The 23,339-nt window shown below is 41.2% G+C and overlaps 4 protein-coding genes across 9 annotated transcripts in view; 2 read left to right on the top strand and 2 right to left on the bottom strand.

The window, feature by feature from the left end:
- Positions 1-194: 194 nt before the first annotated feature.
- Positions 195-4,521, bottom strand: LOC109483725. Its single transcript, XM_019786784.1, has 8 exons — positions 4,482-4,521; positions 3,966-4,107; positions 3,615-3,749; positions 2,965-3,105; positions 2,498-2,617; positions 1,893-2,030; positions 1,456-1,532; positions 195-483 (listed from the first exon to the last, which is right to left on the bottom strand). Exons 2-8 carry the CDS (start codon positions 3,993-3,995, stop codon positions 195-197), a joined length of 930 nt encoding a protein of 309 aa, XP_019642343.1. The 5' UTR covers positions 3,996-4,107; positions 4,482-4,521.
- A 220-nt stretch (positions 4,522-4,741) lies between these two features.
- On the top strand, positions 4,742-12,812 carry LOC109483609. Of its 6 annotated transcripts, none has more exons than XM_019786674.1 (10): positions 4,742-4,910; positions 5,248-5,467; positions 7,692-7,727; positions 8,257-8,386; positions 8,556-8,782; positions 9,168-9,289; positions 9,463-9,545; positions 9,744-9,855; positions 10,107-10,319; positions 10,683-12,812. In XM_019786674.1, the coding sequence occupies exons 2-10, from the start codon at positions 5,254-5,256 to the stop codon at positions 10,872-10,874; spliced, it is 1,329 nt and encodes a 442-aa protein (XP_019642233.1). In that variant the 5' UTR covers positions 4,742-4,910; positions 5,248-5,253; the 3' UTR covers positions 10,875-12,812. The 6 variants fall into 6 exon arrangements, with proteins under 6 accessions (XP_019642233.1, XP_019642224.1, XP_019642229.1 ...); XM_019786665.1 differs by having other exon boundaries at positions 5,243-5,467; XM_019786670.1 differs by having other exon boundaries at positions 4,742-4,941.
- A 690-nt stretch (positions 12,813-13,502) lies between these two features.
- On the bottom strand, positions 13,503-20,814 carry LOC109481826. Its single transcript, XM_019784438.1, has 9 exons — positions 20,649-20,814; positions 20,291-20,350; positions 16,856-19,888; positions 16,348-16,503; positions 15,355-15,443; positions 14,795-15,004; positions 14,312-14,431; positions 13,993-14,074; positions 13,503-13,676 (listed from the first exon to the last, which is right to left on the bottom strand). The coding sequence occupies exons 1-9, from the start codon at positions 20,736-20,738 to the stop codon at positions 13,503-13,505; spliced, it is 4,014 nt and encodes a 1,337-aa protein (XP_019639997.1). The 5' UTR covers positions 20,739-20,814.
- Positions 20,815-21,003: 189 nt separating this feature from the next.
- LOC109483835 (dynactin subunit 5) overlaps positions 21,004-23,339 on the top strand; it is a 25,505-nt gene continuing 23,169 nt past the window's right edge. Inside the window, exons 1-3 of the mRNA XM_019786991.1 lie at positions 21,004-21,121; positions 21,493-21,561; positions 21,732-21,850. Coding sequence (XP_019642550.1) covers positions 21,074-21,121; positions 21,493-21,561; positions 21,732-21,850 — 236 coding nt within the window. The 5' untranslated portion in view covers positions 21,004-21,073. The remainder of the gene's footprint in view (positions 21,122-21,492; positions 21,562-21,731; positions 21,851-23,339) is intronic.

Raw genomic sequence — 23,339 nt, 5'->3', positions numbered from 1 at the left:
ATGGTTTTGAGTTCCTTTAAAAGGAACACATGCAACAATAACTTGACATACTATGGTTGAAATCATTGATGGTTCAACAGCTCTTCTCATTCACAGTTCCCACTCTATATCCATCTATTTATACTATCATGCAAATAAATAACAAGATTTGAAGCATCAGTTAATCCATATCTTTTTGGAGAATAGCTTGTCCGTCAGTTAAAACTTGAACAGAGGACCCCAGGAAAGACGCTGTTGCAGTGCATGACGTGGGTGATCGCGTCTGTATCATACTCGTCATTAGACTTGTAACTCTCAAAGAAGCCGTGCAGTTTCTCCACCCTCTCTGGCCAGAGTCCTGCGGCCTGGAGTCCAAGGGACACCCCAAAGTTGGTGAAGCCAAACTTGACTCCTTTATGACCAGGTTCTCGGCAGAAGTAACCCTTGTCCTTGGCAAACAGGCCGCCCTTCTCCACCCACATGGAGTTCAAGGTCGTCTCACTCCTTCAGAGCAGCAGGGAGAAACAGAAAACAATAGTCACTTCTGATCTTATTTTTTTTAAGCAGCTTGGACTTTCGGGTAATTTTTTGAAATAGTAAATTTGATATAACTATGAGGCAGATTTTAGGATGTGGAGGAAGACAATGATTATCATGCTCTTTTAAGTGAGGTGAAAAATTGATCTTCAATGTAAAAAAGCGAATTGCCGCTGAAATTATGAAAATGAAAAAAAAAGTGACCAGTGTTTCCTTCTAAAACGACAACTCTATCGTGGGAGTAGTCCCACAATGACATCAAAAGAAACATGTCATTGAAAGATATTTCAAATCCAGATCATGCATATACAGAATAGCTGAAACATCCCGAAATTGCTGTCTGCTCAGTTGATTAACAATCTAGTCTGACAGAATGGCACAAGCATGCATCATGTTTCAGTCGAAGTGTTGATTTTAAATACTGTATCCTGCCAACACATCTAGCAATTGGCTAATTCCTACATTGATTTGTGATTACTTGTAATTTAATATATATTTTAAATTACTGCCTTGAACAGTCTGTCAACAGTCTTGCAAATTAGCTTTGAACACAACAGCCATCAGAAAACATTATAAGCTCCAAAAAAGCCAATCTTGTACAGCTTGAAAATCTATTCCAACTGTAAAGGAACCAGAGCAATAAACACAAGAATGATGGTGAAAAAACACTATCATGTAAGCATGACCCCAGGAAACAGGCTGTTGCAGTGCATGACATGAGTGATACTCTTGGTATCGTAGTCATCCCCAGACTTGTACGTGTCAAAGAACGCGTGCATCTGAGTGACCCTGTCCGGCCACAGCCCGACAGACTGCAGGCCGTACGACACCCCGAAGTTAGTGAATCCGAACACGATATTCCGTGCGGCTGGGTGGCGGCAGAAGTACCCATGACCCTCCCCTTTCTGCACCCACATGGACGCCAGTGTGGCCTCTGACCTTTGGCGTAAGGTCTTGGCCCATTCCTCATCGGGGAAGAAGTGAGACATCCACAGACACTCGCCCAGGCCCAGATCCTGGGGGCAGGAGAAATAAGTTTTAGTTAATTCAAGAAGCCAGGGAGGGCTAATTTTCTATCATATCCTATGTACATGCTCAGGCCAGGTCCTGTTTATCTTGCCCAATGAGAGGGAAGTCAGCTAGTGAAAACAGTGTCTCCTGATTCCGTATAGCTGGTATAACTGCCCTTTGGGTGTAACACACCAGCTTTTATAGTACGCAAAATACATAGGCAATCCCTGACCAATCACAGTGTTCCCTTGGAAGCAACTGTACATGTCTCCAAGCAAACTCCTGACCAATCACAGTGTTCCTTAGCAACTGTACATGTCTCAAAGGCAACTCCTGACCAATCCCAGCGTTTCCTGGGGCCCCACCTGTGTGCAGCTGAAGCTCTTGTAGTTCTTCATGACCAGCTGCTGCAGGTTGACGATCTCTGCAGACAGTGCAGACGGGTCGAGCAGCCGGTACATCACAAACCCATCATAGAAGTCCAGCCCACCCAGGCCATAACCCTGGAAGTAAAAGGGTTGCGCTTTACCTGTAAGTTACCCTTTTCTGGGCTTTCTATTACCATGGAAATTTGGAGTGTCTACAGAGACCAGAAATTCCAGAAGACCATGGAGCCACAAAGAAACAACTACTACTGTTATATGAGGGACCAGTTGAAATAGAAATATGATAGAACACAAGGGCACATATCAGGAACAGAAAACGTTTAGTAATTCACATGCGGTCAAAGAGACAAATACATCAAAGAGACAAATACATGTATGGACAAACCAAACTATAGGAGAGAGCTTTATAAATTGTGGCCATCCAAGGTACAAGATACACTGCAAAACTAATTGGAGTAGCTTGGTAAACTTTGGCCTTGCAAAGTACGCCAAGTACCCTAAGCTTGTTGTTTCTTCTCTGCCATACATTGTACCAGTTACAGTTGTTGAGCAATACAGTTGATCTGATTTGATTTGTATCTTACAGGGTAAGGCCCTGACAGGTCCTCTAACATCTTCCAGCGAATTCCGACCCCCGGGACATAGAAGGCATGGTGGATGTCCTTGGCTAATTTCACTGCTCGCTCATGGTACTCAGGTTTCACCTGCAGGGGGAGGACACAGGTGTCACTGGGGATGAAGGCTGGCACTGTCTTAAGGAAATACTTCAGCACCTTGGACAGGTACTGGTCATCTATCACATTGGACAGTCATCTGTCAGTTTTGTTTTTCATCACAGTTGATAGTCACCTATGATTCAGCACTAAGGACAGGGATATGTTTAGATGCATTGACCAACATTGCTTTGCAAACCCTGCCAGTTCCATAGACAAAAGTAGAATCAATGTTTGGAAAAACTTATACACAGATTGACAAACACACACCCAAAACATTAATACTTTACTTCTTTGGGTTAGAGTCACAACTACAGTAGTACTGACTATACTACTACCTTGCCCATCTGATGAAGGGCGTACATCCATTTTGTTAGGTAGTGGAAGTACTGTCCGTCTCGGTCTGGCTCCTCACCAATCCGCAGTCCCCGCTGCCGACCCAGAACACGATAAACATCCGCGACTACTGCCTCTGCCTCCTGATGCATGATCAACAACGATTCTCAAATCAGGAGGTATCCAGTAACTCATGAAACTTGGAAACTATAATTATAGCTCATAATTATGGAATGCACTAAACTGTATTGTTACAGCAAAATAGCTGACTTCACATTCCATTCAAAGTCAAAACATACTTCAGGCCACAAGGGTTTGTGTAAGATGCAACTCACGTACACAACAAGGCAAATTTCAGAGATTGCAGACTTCACCGACAGAAATACTTAGTTAAGCATCACTCAGAATGTATGCCAACACTGCATTGGTTACAAGTTGGGAATCGTAGAACAGACAGAGAAGCCAAAAAACACAAAAACAACACTTCACTCCCACGGGTTAAACACTGGCCAGGTGGCCAGGTGGACAGGCCAGGTAGCCTGGCATGGCAGCTCCCAGGTAGCCTGGCATGGCAGGCACCCAGGTTTTTCCGTAAACCCTTACCTGAAGACACTGAGGTTGTTACTTGAAGACACAAGACAATGATACCCACCTGTAGGTACTTCTCCTCCTGTAGTTCCTTGTAGAGCGACACCAGAAGACACACCCCGTGGGCATCTGTCCACAGGTACCGCAGGCCGTTAGGCCAGATGTGCTGCTCTCTCATCCACTGCAGCTTCGCTAGGACCTGAGGGCAAGTTTATGACTTAGACTAGACTTGTGTAAAGCTGTAACAATAACATTGTACTAACATTAAGCATATACTTTTTCACAAACAATGTGAGAGGACCTGCATGCCCTTTTTCGTAAGGCATAATCAGGCCTTTCTAGTCTTCATAATCCGTAGGCAGCCGCCCAAAATATTTGGAATTCCCAGCTTAGCAGAAAGGTTGAGTTGACACACCTTCGGGATATTTTCAGCTGCTGTAGCCATGGGTGACTTGTTTACGATTTCTCTGACTTGTGAAACGATCCCTCAGTTCCTGCTCCCACAGCCTGCATTTATGGATGGTCCCCAACAATAGTCTCTCCTAATTCTCTCATTCCTGCAGGTATGGAACATCAACGTATAATATAGATGTATGATGTACATTTCAATAAAACATCATCAATATATTTAATTTATTTGTTGCGATATTTCTTTCTCCCATAGAGATAAAAAGGTAACATTCGAGAGGTTTACTATCAACTTTGCTTTGTTAACAATTTTTTTTGTTGGAATTTCAGGACCTTCAGGACCTTCAGGACCTTTTTTTCTAATGTAGTTTTGCCACAATATAGTCCCTATAATAGAGTTAAAACGTAATTTTTTATACTCCAAACATCTTTACTAAGTCACATAAATCACGTCTGACAGATGTCATGACGTAACAAACGTGCAAACATGCAGGCAAGAAGGTAAACATCGTCTGGTACAGACCTTGGCCGAGAACACAGCCCAACGTGGATATACCACTACCCACACAGAGATAGGGGTGACTTCTTTTAAAATGTATTGATCTTATCTCAAAATGGAGTTAACGATATATTCTATAATTACAACAAAATATTTAACTTTAATAATACAGTTCAATGTATGTATTTATTTGGTTGATATTTAAAACCAATCTATTATACGTTACAACGTATTTGCCTTTAAAGGATTTCTCCCTTTTTATTAGTGGCAGATTCCCAAGGTCACGACCCCAAAATGGCGACCGAAGATCAATAAACTAGTCGTAACAGATGATTTTGACTCACTATTAGTAGTTTTCTCACGCTGTAGAACGTGTAACTAGCTGAATCTCCTCTCCGCTTGCTGCGCTAGGATCCGTGTTGCTCCTGTCCTTGTTTAACGGCTGTTATTGCGGTAAACTGCGCTTGGTTTGTGTTTCAGAAAGGTGTGCAGCGCAGCCAGTGTTTATGTTTCCGAACCTGCATGCATGTGCATGGCCATGAGTGTGTTTTTCTTTCCATATCGTGATAACTAATTGAATTACCGACCATCTGCCATTCCTTCCACCAGAGTAATTGCATGTAATTTTGATCGTGACTGTCCGCCTGTATTATTTGTGTAGATTTATTGTATATGTTTGTGTACCATCCAGTTTTGCGCAGTTTAATCATTTTCGTCTTTCGAGACCGACTGATCTATATATGACAGAGAGAGTTTATAATGCCAAGTTTATCGTGTTGTGACAGTCTAGACCAGCATGGGGAACCAGCAGGGGAGCCAGGGCGAGCTAGCGGCGGCGGCGGCCGAGTCGTTCGACCCCCGCCTAGAAGCGCTGTTCGCCCGGCTGGCTGAGGAGAAGCCCGGGCAGGACCCCTGCATCACCGAGGAGGGTTTCCGGCAGCTGTTCGGCACGCCGCTACCGGGGTTCGCCTCGGTCATGTTCAACGCCATCGCACCTAACCCTGCATCAGGTCAGAACGTGATTTGTTTGTTTGTTTGGCCTTTATTTATTCGCAAACTACTCGACCTGTTGGCTGCTTTTAATTGAGATCCTGAGGGAATGATATAGAAATTATGTAACAAGATACAAGTTATGAAAACTATACTGCAAACAATTATTGCAATGTATATGTATCATGGTACTGCTGATTACAACTTATAGTGACAAGTCTAAATCTACATGTTTATATTCATTAAGTAAATAGGAACTACATACTTGAGAGTATAATAAACAGAATGCATGGGTTTGTGGTAATATAGTCTCTTTTGCACAAATAGCTATAACTTATAAAGGCAGACTTCCCTTAGTAATTTATTGTCAAAATGGTTACTCTAGTCTTACATGAAAATTGGAACCTGCCATATGGCATGATCTGCCTCGGGGAATCAGACTTATAATGCCTTGAATTCCAATAAATTCCTCGAATGTGAATTCTGATACAGTGTATCTAGAAATTGGCAATCATAGTCAACAATGATATTGATTAGGATTGGCACACTCAGATCAATTAATTTCATGTTTTCTGATAGCAGAAATCTTTATAGAAAGATTTATGGGAGGCAATGATGCCCGTTACTTTTGACAAAGTTGTGACTTTGATAGAGTAGGTTATCTTACAGTCTTATAACCGATTATGAATGATTTATGGGAACAATTGTATGTATTGTAAATTTGTATTCAAATCATGCACAGGTATGTCACATCTGATCATGATCAAAATGACTGTCATTTTACAATGGCAAAATTGTTTATCTTTGTCACCACCAAAGCCTTGATCATAGATCGTTTCAATCCCTTAATAATTTACAATTTATATGCTTCAATAATAATCTGCCCCTGTAACTGCCCAGACCTGCCTCCCATGTCTCATCCCTTGTTTTGTGTAAGGCCCCACTAATGAATTTATCTGTACCTCAAGGGCTTATTTTTTTATTTTAGAACGATTACATCAGTTGAACTGCAAAATCAACATGGAAACTGACTGGAGAAAGCTTATACTTTGCTACACATACACAGTTTTAGGAATTGAATATGTTCAGATCCAAGATTTCTTTCCAGCCCTGAAGTTTCATCTTGTCCGTGCAGAATTTTCACATTAATATTTTATGAGTGAACAAAGAAAATGAACATCACTGTTACTCCCAATAAGCATGCCACTATGCTATCCACAGTACCTGAATGGTAATGGCCACAGAGCTGCTTCAGCATTTATTCTTGACCATTTCTCTCTGTGATAATGACCAGCACTTAAACCCCAGGGTCATTCTTGACCAGGCCTCTGCTAAGTGCCATGGTTTTAACCTATGATCCCCAGCGAGAGATTACAGGATCTGGACGTGTGCCACAGGAAGTTATTCCAGAGAGCAGGGCTCTTAACTCTCAGCCCTGTATGCCACGGCACACTTCCAGGGCAAGCACTGAGAAAGGGTGTAACTCAGTCCATTTAGCAGAGGGTCATTCAAAAATGTGCTTTAGGGCACTGATTTCATGGAAATTTTGCAGCATTTAGGTGCTGAGGGCTTTGTGGACAGTACAGTGGTGTGACTTCTACATGTACATGTTTTTTAACACTACAAATGTGGGGTACAGTATCAAATATACACTGTAGTTAAGGGGATAAAGGCTTTGTGTTTATGACTCACAGTGATCTGAAGTTGTAACTTTAAAATGTCTTCCTTTCTTTGCTTCTAAACTATAGTCTTCTATAGCCTGCTTACCAAACCTCTTTTTAGCTGCTGAGTCACTTTTGTCCTCTCCACAAACAGATTTGCGAAGAGGATGAAAGAGACTTGGAATAATTTGTTGTCTTCTGTAGACTTTGTTCTTAGAATGTCTTCCTTGCCTTAATCATGCCCTTCCTTTGGATGCAGGCAGCCGTAAGTAGTCCTCTCCTCCTGTGTGGTGTGTTTCTGTCCCTCTGTTGCCTCACACATGCTCCAGTTTAAGTTTACAATTCCTGTTTTTGACAAATGCAGAGGAGAGTTTACCGAAACCAAGATGAGTTGCGGTAACTTACTTAAGGACTTATTGCAAATATCTCCGCAATACAACATTCGATTTACTTCAAACACAAACCATTTTGTTCAGTTTAGTGCGCTCTTCCTGTTGATAAACTACACTGTAAATGGCTAATAACAAAACAAAATGTTTATGCAATACCCCTACTATAAGTGTTAATGTTGTGTTGTGGTCAGGTCCTGCCAGTGAAGCAGCACAGTCTTTACAAAAAGGTAACTTACAATAGTGAACAAGGTTCCTGATCAGCAAGATAACACGAAAACAGTTTTTACCTGATCCTGCAGATTTGTCTAATTTTAAATCAGATTGGTCACGTAATACACAGAGTAAAAACAGCTCCAGATACGCATAATTACTAGTATTTCAAAATGTATGCAGTACAACATGTATAAAACAATTGACTTACCGGTAATAAAGCACTGGTATCAATCATATGTCATAAAATATAATGATATCAATTTCAGCTTGTTTCTAGGCATTGCTTGAAATGATTAAAAAAACATTAATCCTACCAATGAAAACTGATCAGGTGTACAGGGACTGTACAAATTTGTACAAAATAAATTCAACGAACCATGAACTGTCTCATAGGAAATTCATGTTCACCGCTCTGATTTTCAAATTTGACATCTCTGCCTTCTAACACTAGTAACAGAAATTGAAGGACCTGATTGTGTAAAAAAATGTTCCTGTTGCCCCATATTGAATGTTGAAAGTCACTGTTTGGTTTCACTTTTTTAGGTAGTGTTGGTCGCCGAGCATTTCTGATCGGAGCTCAGGAAACCCTGAACTTGACCGGGCTGTCGTCTCAGATTAAATACTACCACGATGTGTTCTTTGAGAAGGAAGGAGTGACGGAGGAAGGAGTCAGGTACAGCTAGATGTCTCACAGGTGTAATCAAAATGGGGGTCTTGAAAATAAGACAAATTTTTCTCATAAAGTATAAGCTGCTTCATTAAAACATTTCACAATTACAGAGCTTGTTGATTGTAAGCCGGATGCTAATTTTGACCCTTAACCTTCCACCCCTGACCCACAGGAACATGGTGCATACAGCCTACACCCTCTGTTTGACCTCAATGAACCTTGACCCTGAGACTCTCAAGGGGGACACCAGTATCCTGGATTCCCTGGCCACAAGTATCATGAAGGCGTGCAGCAAACACACTGGGCAGGAGCTCCAGTTTGTGATCCAGTCCCACTACCTCCACCTGTTCTCAGGTCTGCATACCTACGTACAGAAGACTCTGCTGGGGGCACAGGAAGGTAAGAAAGGTGCCTGCAGGTATTGCACACACCCAATCCATGTGTGGATAGTTTTTTTGCCACCATAGTATCTTTTATTTATTCTTCATTTCAGACCAGTGGCCCATACCAGTATTAAAAGCAAAACAGCATCATAGCATATTAAACAGAAATTTACAAACTGTACATCTGCTTGGGATCTGCTTGGAGATTATACCAAGTGAACACAGATGAACTTCTTCTATTTATTTTAGAAAATGCTTAGTTTAACTTGGAAACAGCACTTAAGTCGGTTATCATATTTGTTTTTAAAGTAAAATGTTGAACTTTATTCAAACTCAAATTTTCAACAACCACTGTTTATATATTTTTTGTTGTGAGACCATGTAAATGCATGTTTTTCCAGGTCCCAATGAAGAGCTTGTAACAGCAGTACAGCAGAGATTTGCTGACAGTATGATCGACCTCCCCATGGCCTGGGTGTTGTCTTGTATCCTACCCATCCGATATACAAAGAACCGGGCAGAGGTGAGACTTATCACAGACGCTTAACACAGAATAACCAGAACTGGTTGGGTTTTTAACATCAGAACTACTTATTTTACTTCAAAGCAAGACATGTAAGACTAAGGGCAATAGTGCTGTCAAGAAGAAATAGATGGTTTTGAAGCGTAAACAAACAACATTTTCTGTCCTTCTAGCTGGCAGAGCAAAGTAAGCTTCCGAAGTGGCTTCAGTGGAGTCAGCTGTACAGCAGCCAAAAAGATGGACAGAGTCTGACCAGGTAGGCACTGTCAAAACTTCTTCCCAAGCTCAAACAAACAAACAAAAGAACTTAGTCTGTAGGAAATTTGTCTCTTAAGGATACAACACCTGGTCAGGTCTCCTTGGAGGGTCCTACCTAATACTGTATGGTATTACAGGTACACCCCTCCTGCGCATGCCCCAGGTATGAATGCTTTGTGTTTTAACATACTTTCAGGTTTGAGCACCATGTGTTCTCCTACAAGGACCCTACTATCCTGCTCATCAGCTGTACAGGAGGGTTCACCTTCTGCATCGCTGTGGACACAGAGTGGAGGGAGAGCACTGCGGTGAGACAGAAAGATCTTTAAAATTTTGCATTTTTTTTTCAAATTACATGTTTGCCAACATGCAATACTGCATGGGTTTATAGGTCCAGACTTATAAGTGTTTTCTGAAGGTGTTTGCAAATTGCAGATTGAACAAAATTTTGACATTCTACAATATTGCAGAACACAGAAAAAAGAGTATTTCTACCACTGACATTGGATGGATGGATTGATGGGTAGATAGAACCTATCTATGCCCTGTTGTTTCCCAGGCATGGGGAGGGCTGGACTGTCTCCTGCTGCAGCTGACCCCCGAGGTGTGGGTACTGGAGGAGGGGGAGGGGATGATGTTTGTTAACCACCACGCACGCACCGTCAAGAATGGGATCTACTTCGGACGCAACTTCGACAACCCACTACTGAGCCTGCAGAGTCTGGACTCCATACAGACCTCCGAGGGGGAGTTTGCCATCACCAATGTCGAGGTTTGTTTCAAATTGCTTGTTTGGCATAACCAGTGACAAATCTAGGTTTTTTTTCTTTAATTCAGGTACAAGCTGTGCAAGACCAGGCTGATAGGGACAGATCCATGCATTCAACCATTTTGAAGGGAATATGGTCGCATATATGCTGTTTATGGGCTTATAAGACATGATTATGTAAATCCTTTATGTGTGTATGACATAACCTTCAAGTTGGTTCCCTTGGGAGATGAGTCTTGTTTCCTAATCTTATGTTCCTTCAGGTGTGTGTGAAGTACACTAAGACTTGTGTTCCTTCTGGTCTGGGGCTGTGGAGATGATCATCTTATTTCCTAATCTTATGTCCCTTCTGTTGTGATCCTGTAGGTGTGGGGCTGTGGGGATGAGGGTGCCCTGAAGGAGCAGCAGCGCTGGCGGGACTGGGAGCATCGCCAGGCTGAGAAGACACAGAAGGTGAAACGTCCGGGCAGAGACGACTGGCAGGACAACCCCGACAAGTTCCTCCTCGACATGGTCGGTGTGGAAACCGAGCATCCGCAGGAGCGGCCCGGGATGTAGGCTGCAGTACCTGGGGAGTGGGACAGGGGGATGGATGCAGATGCTGTAGTACTGGTGATGTCAGCATGGTGGCAAGGATGATATAGCTCCAAATGATTCTGGTCACTTTGAATATGTGAACTTCAAAAGTCATTTTTGTTGGAAGCAAAACCTTTTAATTTACATTATATCGCTTAACCTTTAGTAGACTGAAGTAGCCGTTTTGCTACCAATTCTCTACTGGTTATCAAGGCTTACATAACATTTGAAAGATTGTATGTTTTCTTCAATGATATGATAGCTTTATGATATGATAAATGTACTTACAAGGAAGGTGTGCATCTTTAAAATGTCAGACTCAGATATTTAAAATTTCTGGCATCTTTCCATTGAAGTTGAAGTGACCTGTGTTGATGACTGATATCAACTCCAGAGGTGCAATACTTAAAAAGATATATCATGGTGATAAAAGAGAAGGATCATAGAAGATTTAGAAATTAGAAAGGCAAACCTTTATCTTTAAAAAAGCTTGTTACTAATAGATGTAAGACTAAAATAAAGATTCTATGTGCTTAATAGTATATATTAGCTTTATACCTCCAAAATCTAAGCTAATAGTGTAATATGATAGGTGCTAAGAAGTGTAGAGAATTGTTCCACTGCTGATGGAGTTATTCTATCTGCAAGTGATGTCAGTAGGCATGGCAGATTACTCATTCCTGAACAAAGACAGGTGCTGAACATTCGTTAATTCCAGTAAGTCCAGAATTTTCTCAGTAGTGTTGGAAATGACAGCTTCGGGATACAATGTAGTGTTAGTGACAGCTAGTAGTTCAGAAGGTAGTGGCAAGATCTAAAGTACAAATTTTTTTATTGTTCAGCCATTCTCAAGACTTGGTGACATTTCTTGCCAATGCCAAGGGCATGCATAGATAGAGGAGAAGGAAGATACTGTTGGCAGGTACATGTATGTACAGTCGTGTACTTTTCCATCTGTTGGGTGTAAGTGTATAACCTTTAAAGGTGAAGGTTTAAAATGCTTTGTTTTGTTGTAAGCTAAATGCGCCCAAACATAATTATTAACTTTTAGTTTAGATGAATACAGGGCTAGAACAAGTTAAGCATATTATGTTCATGGTAGATTTATATACGTGATATGGTGCTGAGCTTATAGTGAGGGATACAGATTGTAGAACCAGTCAAAATATTGTTAAAAGATGGCCAGTAAATCGAAGAATATGTACCATGTAATGGGCTCATATTCATTGTTACTAGTATAATGTTTACATTTGCACTTCGATCTGAGGAATTGTGTACAACACATCACTTTACATGCAGTATGCACGTCAATGAATTCTGAAAGTCTGCTTCTACATTTTTTCCTTTTTCTCGCATGTACATGGAATGTATGCTAAGAGTAAGACATGGTACTACATTATGAAACCAGTTTCCAAAGAAATGAAAGAAAGCCATCTCCAAAATTGGTTGTATTTTTTAAATGTATCCTTAAGTTTATTATATTAATGCTATTCCTACTCATTCCTTCTGGATCTAAAATTCAGCAATAAAAGGAACTGCAAAACTTCTGAACATTGGTGACAACTTAATTCCTGAGTATCTGTTTGGATGTACAAATGTAGAGTGGTTGTGTGACTGAATGTACATCTGTATGTGGGTTGAGGTGTATGAAGGGAAAGGGATAGTACAGTATAGTACAGGGTGGTGGACGGTTCTTCAGCACCAAGGAAAGGGATAGTACAGGTAGTACAGAGTGGGGATGGTCCTTCAGCACCAAGGAGATGTTTTTGGTGAAAAAGTACACTTGTTTTCTAACACATAATCATATGGAGCTGCTTATCAAACTCGGTACAAAGGTGCTTTAATAACTACTGAACACAATGGAAGAAATATAACAAGTTTTCAAATTAATTTTGTAAAAGTCTATCTAATATCTAGTATATAATCATATGATATATCTAAACTGAAACATATGATAGCATTAATTTTTGAATCACTACATGGTGAGGAATTTATCTTTAACATCTTTCACTTAAGAACAGAAATATGAAATATATACAGGGTTATACAACTTTTGTAAACAATTTGAAACAGTGAACAGCTAAAATCAGTAAACTGCTTTACGTATCATTCTAAACATGGGAACTTCAACTTAAGACAAATGGGCACTAAATGTAGCAATTAGTACATATCTGTTACAAGTTGTACACATGGACACATCCCTGTGATGTCCCCAAACAGAGAAGGTTTTTGTCCACAGTAAGACAGGAAGGCTTCCTGCTGCTGGCTTTTAAAACTGAACCCATCCTGGAGCTAAAAACATCCCACACATGCACCTCTCCACTCTCCTGTAGAACAAACAGTCTGGAGCCAGCCAGGCATCCCTGGACACACCTGAAGCAAGGCAACACACCTGCTGATTAGTGTTTTTTTTTTATAATCTAGTACCAACACAGAATCTCTGTTAGCTAATAACAGTTCTGATTCAATTTCTGAAGATTGAAACTCAAGTAAGATTTGTAATTAGTTTCCTTTCAAATTCCACTTGAACTTGTGTTGTACAATTTTTTTTTGCACCTAAATGTTTAGGTTAGATGTACCTATTCCCAGATAAAAAGTGAAGCCCTGTCACTAAGCTTCCCTGTGGCTCCCAGCTAACACGTACCTCTCCAGACTGCTCCCCTGTGGCAGACTGTACTTCTGGAGGGACAGACTGTAGCCAGTTCCAGGGTTGATGGAGACAAGAGAGCAGGCTGTCTGGAGCTGCTGTTCTGCAGTACTACTCAGCAGTGTGAAGAGAAGGCCCTGTAAGGAGGGAACTCACATGTTAGTCTCATGTTTCCTCTCACTTTTGACACACTCACAATGATGCAGTTTCTGAAAGTTGTGCAGAAGTCAGACAGTGTGTCTGATACCCAACTGCCAGGTAAAAATTTGTATGATGAGTGGACTCTTTGTGTTGGGTGTACTGTAAATGCTTTGTTTTTATAAGTTTCATCAAGTTGATAGGTACAATGGCAGCCAGACTTACGGTACTTTACTTATTACTTGTACTTTATAGTCTAGTAATAACGTGGTAGTACACGCATGTATGTTTCCAACAGATAGGTAAATGACTTACCTGGTCTGCTGCAGCATACAGGCAGGTGGGCTGTACACCTGGCAGATCTACACACCTGAGCAGCACACCTGAGGTATGGTTCCTACAGGTGAGGAAAGTACACACAGCTCTTGAGATAGAAATAGAATTCTAACTGCTGATCAATCACTACTTTCTTACCCTACTGTATGCTGCTTTGGCTCTACCAGTTTAACAAGCTGGTTCTGAAATTAAAAGCTGAACTGAACAAATCAGGACTTGTAAAGTAATTCTTAACAAGAAATGGAAAACATTATATTTCCAAATGTAGTTCAAGGCCAGTTCTTAAAACTGGACCTACCATAGAAGGACTTGGTTTTTGCTGGTTCCTAGCAGACAGCCCTCACACCCCTCCACCTGACATAGTGAGCTGATCCACAAGACAGCTGGCATCGCTAGTCTGGTCTGCTCGTCCATATGTCTGTAAAGTCAATAGTGACAGTAAACTGGTTAATCAGGTCAACTCAAAGCATAGCACTTCAAACAATGGGAATAGCTTTTTCATCAGCTACAACAACACTGCTATGTGCCTGTTCCAGCTCCTATTTTCAGCCAAGCACACTGGGTCATATTTTCGATAAGTGCGCTGGTTTCCTCTTACAGGCAGAAGTTAAATTTGATGCTTGTCAGTGTCACCATACACAGGATTGACAGCTTAATGCAAAAAGAGTCCAAGTGTGGCATTATGCATCCCACATAGTAGAAAGCAGAAATACAAGCTACTTTGATCCCTGTGTTATCTACATTTGTACCAGCTTTCATTCTAAATCCTCAAAGCCCTCACCCATCTCTGCCGCTGAAGCTAAGTTTGCACACACTGGATCCTCCCTGGCACATCCCTGTTGCTATGGCAACACCCCCTGGTAGAACTTTTGCCATGGCATGGTAGTCTGTGTTCCTGTCTCCATGGCAACCGTCTCTGTCCTGGGCCTGGTATCCTGACCAATTGTGGTCCAGGCTGGAGGAAGAAGAGGCTCCATCTGTGTAGAATAGTCTGTAACAGAGAAGTCACAGTTAGCAGGGACAGTAGAGGCAGTGTAAATGTGAACATGTATATATATATATTATTAATACATTATGTACTGTCCAAAGTGAGGATGATAAAGTTTCAGACCAGAAAAAAATAAATGTACTTGTGCATTTATTCTGGAGCTGAAAACACACACATGTAAATTTTATGTCTAATATCATGGCTCCTCCGGGTTCAACCAATCTGTTTAATGATTGTGACTTTACATGAAAACAAAATAGTGCCAGAATATATTGAAATGTTGTGTAACAACAATGTATGACACAGACTCCAGTGAAAATACAGTCCAACACCAAAAAACAGAATTTGCCTACTTGAGATGGCCTGATGGGAAGTTTCCTCCAACCAGGACCTGAACTCCGACCTCACATGACAGCAGGCAAACATCACAGACCTCCTCCTCCTGAAGATTACATCAACATAACAGACGATTTTCTCTTGGATTACTACATATTACATTTATGTTATCTTCATGTAACAAGAAAAGTGGTAAGCCAGGCTATTTCAAATCCTGAAGGGAATTTACACTTTGCAGTCTGTACCTTGGTACACAGTTTCAGAGAGTGAATATACCAGCTAGTCAGACTTTCCTTCTATCCCTGTTTTCATCTTGAACTGTTGCCAAATTTAAACTTTTATGACAAAGTATACCCCCTCACAAATGAAAGAAAAGCGTGTAAAGTGGTGTGGCTTAAGGTTGCCTTCAGTGTCTGCTGCCATGGTAGACAGGGACTTGTAGAGAGAAAGGGTAGACATACTCTCATCTGCCGAATAAACATACGGGTACGTTTATTTTTTTGGGCCCTAACATCCACCCAGTACGTTCTTATTTTGCACAGTACGTTTATTAATTTTTTGAAAACCAGTAATTTTTTTCAACTTCGTGTGAAAAAAATTGACAAATCATCGACGTGAAGACGTTTATAAACGCGTACTGTACCGAGAAACTTGTCATTTTCGGGCCGGTTTTTGCAATCACCGCGTGCATAAATTCGTCTGAATGTTCTATTGTCATGGGTGGTGCTTATCAAAATACGAAATATTAAATGCCCCTTTTTTTGTCTATTTCAATTCCTAATTGCAAATAACAGTTAAAGATTTGTGCATATATCAGTAAGGGCGCATTTTAGTACAAGAGACACAGGTTACCCGTCAATTTTGGTAATTTTCCGGGGGGTACGTTTATTCCGGGGGTATGTTTATTTGATTTTGAAGATTTGTCCGGGGGGTACGTTTATTCCGGGGGGTATGTTTATTCGGCAGATGAGAGTACTCTGCGCAACATTTCCAACAGAACATTGCTGTACCTTGTCTATGTCCCAACATGCTCCAGGGGTCCAGTCCTGTTCCTGCTGTACCCAAAGTGTGAGCTGTGTTTTCTGACACACAGCCAACACTGGAATTGTCTCATCCTGGAGGGTGGCTTCACCCAGCACCATGGAAACAACTGCTTCATCTGTCAGCTGGAATACAAGAAATGTTCACAATCTTATCAGTTAACACATTGTCTTCCTTGCTACAGTATGTCATACTATTACTAAGAGTAAAACTTCCATTCTGAATGGATCTGAATATACTGGTACTGGTGCAGGATTTAATACATTGGATTCCCCATTTTAAGTAACACATCAATATCCAATTCTGGACTGCAAGGATTTTATTTTATAAAGTACATGTATACTAGACTAGATACATGATGTCACCTTAAAATTATAACTTCAAGCTACTTCGACATTTAAGACTACATCAACCAGCTCTATAAGACACATCCTGATTTCTACCAAGTTTCTCAAAGACTTTTGAAGAAGACTTTACCTGAAGACATGCTGAGAACTCCGGCAGGGTTGTGGTCACATCTTCTCCTGTTCCTTCCACACCTGTCCTCATTAGGACCTCCTCGTGTCCACTCAGTACAGGTGTTTCTTCTACACCTGTCCCTTGTGAGTCCTCACTATGACCTTGTACAGGTGTGACACTTATGCTAACAGGTTCTGTCTCTACTATGTTTCTTTCACTGTCTCCTACACCTGTGATGTCCACACCAGAGCCTATGACGTTCAGAGTTTCCAAGGAAGACACAGGCTGCTTGTGGTCAGCAGAAGGAACTAGTGCTGTGTTTGTACTTTCTTCTCCACTCTTGTCAGTCACCCCGCCAAGTGATTCTTCAGGTTCCTGAGTTTCAGAGTCTGTACCCTCATTCTTGTTGTTCCTCAATAAACTAAGCCGGGTAGAAGTATTTTCCTGTGCCAACTCGTATGTTTTCTGTTGCTGTTTATTTTCTACATCTTCAAGGTCAGAATCTTTCTTGACTGACGTGTCCTTATCTTTGGAGGAATGTTCAGACCTAGTACTGCTGGGTGGCAGATTAGTCTTTGCTTTGCAGCTTTGCTCATTGTATCTCCCATGTCCTGAGGTACTACGACAGCTGCTTGTTGCTGCTGCAGGTCGTGGACTGGACTTAACTTTGTTCAGTTTCAGTTTTACATACTCAGAACCAACAAGTGAGAAGTCTAACACTTCCTTTGTGCACTTCTTGTGCAACATAGGTGAGAGGTAGGGGAACACACTTTGCTTCTTTTCTTGACCAAGTTCTGTCTTAGAAATGTCCTTGGGAGTATTCCTTATGTCAGGAGAAAGGCTAGGTTTTACATTGAAACTCTGGTTGCTTCTTGACAATGCTTCTGAGAGTCTTGGAATAGAGGGAGCAATTTCTTGAACCTCTTTGTCTGAGGACACACATTGTACATCTTTGGGATCAGTTTCATTGGAGTGCCTACTCCTGCAGTTTCTGCCCAAATCATTAGATGGAGCTTCCCTGGCTTTTGCCACCTTTAGTGTCCCATAATCAGAGTAAGGCAGATGAAACTCACTCATCACTTCGGAGTTCTTCAGTTTTTCAACCAGCTGATCAGTAAGTACAGGGAAAATCTGTCTCTTTTTGTCAACTTCAGCATCTGTCTTGCAATTGCTGTCTTGAATTTTACTAAGAGACTTCTCACTTTCTTCTGGTACTTTCACAACTTGAGCTTCTTTCAGAACCTTGTGGTTTTGTTTTGGGGTACTTAGAGAGGCGTTGGTTTGTGTTTCTTGGCTGCATCTGTCAGCTAATCTTTGAGATCTCCTGAAAAACACCTGCTTCTCCAAACTTCCTTGGCTCAAGACACCTTGGGGCCAGTCTTGTGGGCTCACATTTCCTTCTCCTAGAACACCTGGGGATCCATCAGACTGCACAGGTGAGTTCTGACAGGATCTTGTCGCCTTCCTCCTCACCAGTCTCCTTAACCCTGAACCTTGCACAGGTGTGTTATGGGAGGACAACGCCTTCCTGCCTTTCCTCAAGACATGCAGCTTGTCTTGGACTGCATCTTCACTGAGCAAGTCTTTGGGAATAGTTAGACATTTCTGGGCATGTACAAGTGGGCTGTACTGAGTGTCTGGAATGACACTGTCTTGAGAATCAGCATCTGCAGACACCTGACCCTCACCTGGAATTGAAAGCACCTGTTTACCTGTAGACAGGTGCTTCTCACCTGGAGTTGCATGCACCTGTTCACCTGTAGACAGGTGATTCTCACCTGAAGTTATGTATACCTGTTCACCTGAAGACTGCAAAGTTTCTCTGTCTCTTCTTGAGATGTTTTTAGATAAGGAAGCATTAGACAACCCAGGTGACGACTTTTGCATCTTCTCGTCTGCCTTTGACAAAGTCTTGAGATCCTCAACCACCCTTAAGGATACATCATTGTCCTTTGCTACCTTATCTCCATAACGAGACAACTCCTCACCTAAAGACGTTGTGTCATCATTTCTCATCTCATTGAGCCTAGCCTGTTTACTTCCACATGAACCTTCTGAAGTGTCTTGACTGTTGGTACCCAACTTCCTTTTCTGCTTCCTCTGTCTCCTAGCCCTCACCTGTCTAGCGACACCCTCTGGTGTCCTGCCCTGGCGCTGCATCCCCCTGGTGGTACGGACGTAATACTCTGCAGGAAACATCAGGCCGTCCACCCACATGTTGTCATCCAAACTTTCCTGGCTCGGAGCCACAACCTGACTGTTCTCTTCTGTATGGAGCTTTTCCTGGCCTGAACATAACTCTGCAGAGACATCTGAAACGTCATTGTTGAGCCCAGGTTGTGGCCCTGGAATCTGATCTGAAATGTCCCTCCTTGATGCACAAATCCCTGAAACTTGCTCTAAGTTCTCACCCTGTATCACTTGTTTTGATGAGCCTTTAAACAATGGCTTCTTGTTCCTGCTGTCTGGTGAATTACTCTGCTCAGTGTTGCCTAAATGCAGTATGTTTAGCTCTTTCTGTCTTTGCTCATCAAGATCTTGTTCACAAGGGGCTTCTTTTGGGCATGACAAAGTCTTCCCCAAGCCAAGAGTCTCACATTCAGAACTTTCTTCAAGATTTGTGACATTTTGCTTGTGCTTATCGTAGTCATCACAACCACCCTTGTCATTGGTGAGGTTTGAGCTTTGTTTGTTATTTTCTTCAGAACAAAGACTACCTGTTTTAGGGGGTGCTGGTAGAGTATTTTCCACTGCACCATCCTCAGTTGCAAGGACAGTGCAACTTTCTTGCTGAAGGCTTTGACCTGTAGAAACAACATCCAAGGAAAAGGAAACAGTCTTCCTACTCTGGAAATCCACAACAGAGTGGTCATGTCTGGATGGTGGATCACCTCTACTTTCGCAAACAGACACCTTCTTATGGTCCCCATCTCTGTCACAGTCCCGTTGTTGTAAGGGAGATGCTGTGTGAGAAGCGCCCCCTGTCTCTGAGGACTGTTCCTGCAGTCTTTGCCTGACATGCTGTTTGGCTTGAGCAGCTCGATCCAGCTTCTATGAATGGACAGTGAATGAATTCGTATTTCATACATTACGATTACTGTCTACTGCTTACTAAGTTATTCAAACAGCACACTTTCCTGGATGTAATCTGGATTTAGATATCACACACAAACATTATCATACAAATGCATGTGCATGCCCCCCCCCCACACACACACAGACACAAACTCACACACACGTTATACAAACACAAATAGTGACATATAAACACAGACATATATAAACACACCAACATACAATGTGTGAAGCTAGCAAAATTTGAGCACCTACAAGTAACGGATCAACATGTACCTCTTCTTGGGTGTCTAAGATGTTCATAAACATGTAATTTGCCACAATTAGGCCAAACTTGTTTACATAACAACAGCAAGAACGCACAAGTGATGACCTCACCTCCAATTTTCTGCGTTTCCTGGCCCACTCCCGCCGCAGTTTCTCATACTGCTTCTTCAACTGTCACAGAAAATATACAAGATAGCATGAGATGCTCTTGTCTTCACAGAAATCTACAGTAGAATACTGTAAATTCATTTATTTTCACCATGGAGGTTATTTTCATAGGGACTTTAATTATTTCACAAATAGTACTGGAAGGAAGGTTCGCATCTGAAACAATCCTGTAAATTATCTCGCAAAAAAACAAAACCGCGCATATTTTAAGATTTACAAAACAGAAAACAGGAAAACAGAAAGATGTTGTTTGTGCGCACGATCTCATCTGGTTTTTGCTAAGACAGAAAATGTTGCCTACCCGTCCCAGTTCCGCCTCAGAAAGACTGGAAGCGTCTCCGCTGTGTGCTAGAAGCTGTTTCACGTCCATCTGGTCGCCATTCTCAGGCATTTTCCCTCAGGATTGGAGAAAACTGACGGAATTTCGTGAGGCGGGGAAAATCAGACGTCAAAACTAGGCGCCACTGTGTGCCCTCTGACCTTTCCATATCCGGTAAGAAATATAGTGCGCTATTCAGAACAAAATTCAATTTTATTTTGTTGTTAATGAATCTAGGAAAAAACTGACGTGATGCAAAAGTGTTTCAATATATTTTGATTCGATAATATGTATGAGTTTTAATTAACGATATGCGCTTACAGCTTCACAATTTTTAGCGTATTTTTAAAGAGCGAATATCGAGTCATCTTTACTGCAACAGTGTACAATCCGGAAGCGGCCCAGAAATGGAGTTGGGCGATATTTTCTACAACAAAGCGGAGTATATCGAGACTGTGAGTGTTGTTGTCGTACATATGTAAAGCAGATATCTCATAAATATCTGTGGATGCAGTTGAACGTTTCGTCGACTCCAAATTTTGACGAAAACGGGACAATTTTGGCGGGTAGAAGTACACACCCATCGCCCCCCTCCCCACGTCAAAACTGTAGATATACTTCAGGTCCTAAAAAATTACAAATCACGTTAAAGGCCTAGTAAACAAGTCACTTGTAGTCTTTACATGGGCGTAACACGCAAGTTTTACAGACATGACGCAATGGCAGTGGTGGATATGCTTCTGGTACATGAAGGAACTTGCAATTAACAACCTGAAGGAATTTGATAACAAATTTATGTGTAAAAGTAACTGTTCATTTTTCACAGGCTTCCGGGAACAAAGTCAGCCGGCAGTCCGTCCTGTGTGGCAGTCAAAACATCGTCCTCAATGGGAAGGTTAGACTATAGATATTTGTTTGTTTGTACTTTATATTAGAGACTAAGTCTTCATGAGTACATCATGCACATGATCAATGATGATGTTAACCACTAGATGATAGGTGGTTTCTTTCTATAGTTGAAGGCAGTGTGAGTTAGATCGCATCTGTTTATTCCTACACCAATAGACAGTCATACAGAGTGATTGCATCATCCGTGGTGACCTGGCCAACGTGAGGATTGGACGACACTGTGTGATTGCCAGCCGCTCTGTCATCAGACCGCCCTTCAAGAAGTTCAGTAAGGGGTGAGTAGGAGTAACTTATAGTAGCACTGTTCAGTCAGCAAAGTTCATAGCAAAACAAAATTCTAAACAGGATATACCTGGGATTTTCTCTTACACAACCAGCAGAAAATTATGTTTCCTCAGAGCTTCTGACTGGAGTTCAGCTTCTTGCTGTTATATGTAGCCAATGTCAAAAGTTCTGAGGAAGGTGTCTGATACTGTGATAGATACTGAAACATAAGCATTAGGTACATGTGTAAGAGACACTACTGGATGCGTAAAACTACTGAAAGAAAATGCCTATATCCTATTTCCTACCAACCTGATGAAACTATTTTCGGAATAGGTTCCTCAGGTTGGTACAGTTCATATGTAAATCTGGATGAAAAATTTCTTTGAATACAACCAGTATATGGTCACCTGCTAATGTTTTGATGACTTTCTGTCACCTTCCTTCAGGGCAATACTGACTTGTTGTACCTCACTCTGCAGCTAGGTGTCACTGCTGCACAGCAGTGAAAAATCTGACATGTAAAAAGGCCTCGGGACTTCCTTTCAGTTTGAGCCTCCTGGAATTGTCTAGTTAGGCAGAAATTACCTGTTCTGTAGTTTGCTGTGTCCGTGTACCAGTTTGGCAATTCTGAACAACAGTATTGTACCAGATATAGTAAAAAAGTAAACCAGTGCAAATTTACTTACCAAATTTTGACAATTTCCAATGCAGTTCAGACAAAGCCAGTCCCTGTATTGAAGACTTTGTTCCAAACAGCCAGCAGTTATGGGAAAATTGCTCATTTCAATGAAGACTTAGATGTTCTTTGGTGAATTTGTCTTGAAAGGGCAAGCAATGTCTTTGTTAAATGCTTGCTTTCATCTCTGTTTTTCTGTTTTGAACTCTGTATTTCTGTAAGATAAAATCAGTTTAGGAAAACTGAGGCATCCCTTAAGGTATTGGCTTTGAAGATGAATCATAATTAAGAGAAAAAAGAAACTGAAAAATGTTCCATTACATCAAAGCTTCCTTGTCTCAAACAAAGGAAAAACATGACTGATAAAGATTTTCCATTACAAGTACTGTATTTATTTATTTATTTATTTATTTATTCATCTTAAGGACGTATGGGTTGTCCCTTCAGCCCCAAGGGGCTGATTTCCAAGGGAGCCCAATTACAATGACAAATAACTTATAAAATACAAAAAGTAATATAACATAAATAAATTAACATAAATTATATAAAAATACAATAATAATCGATGGTCATTATGGTCATTATGGAGGTCAGAGGTCAAAATTCCAACTTAGGAGATAATAAAACATATGATAACTGAGAGGTCAAAATTCAAACTTAGGAAATAATAAAACATATGATAATAACTGAACGTAGAAGTAATGAATCATATAAACAAATCAATCAAAGTAATGAAACGTAACAAATCATCGTTGTCAGTAAATCGTCATTAGGTAATCAGGTGTCAGATCGGTTCAGTTTTCAACCTGTCTTTAAAAGCT

Source organism: Branchiostoma belcheri, unplaced genomic scaffold (genome assembly GCF_001625305.1).
Source record: "Branchiostoma belcheri isolate BF01 breed outbred unplaced genomic scaffold, Haploidv18h27 scaffold11, whole genome shotgun sequence".
Lineage (NCBI taxonomy): Eukaryota > Metazoa > Chordata > Leptocardii > Amphioxiformes > Branchiostomatidae > Branchiostoma > Branchiostoma belcheri.
This window is presented reverse-complemented; position numbering and strand designations above follow the sequence as displayed.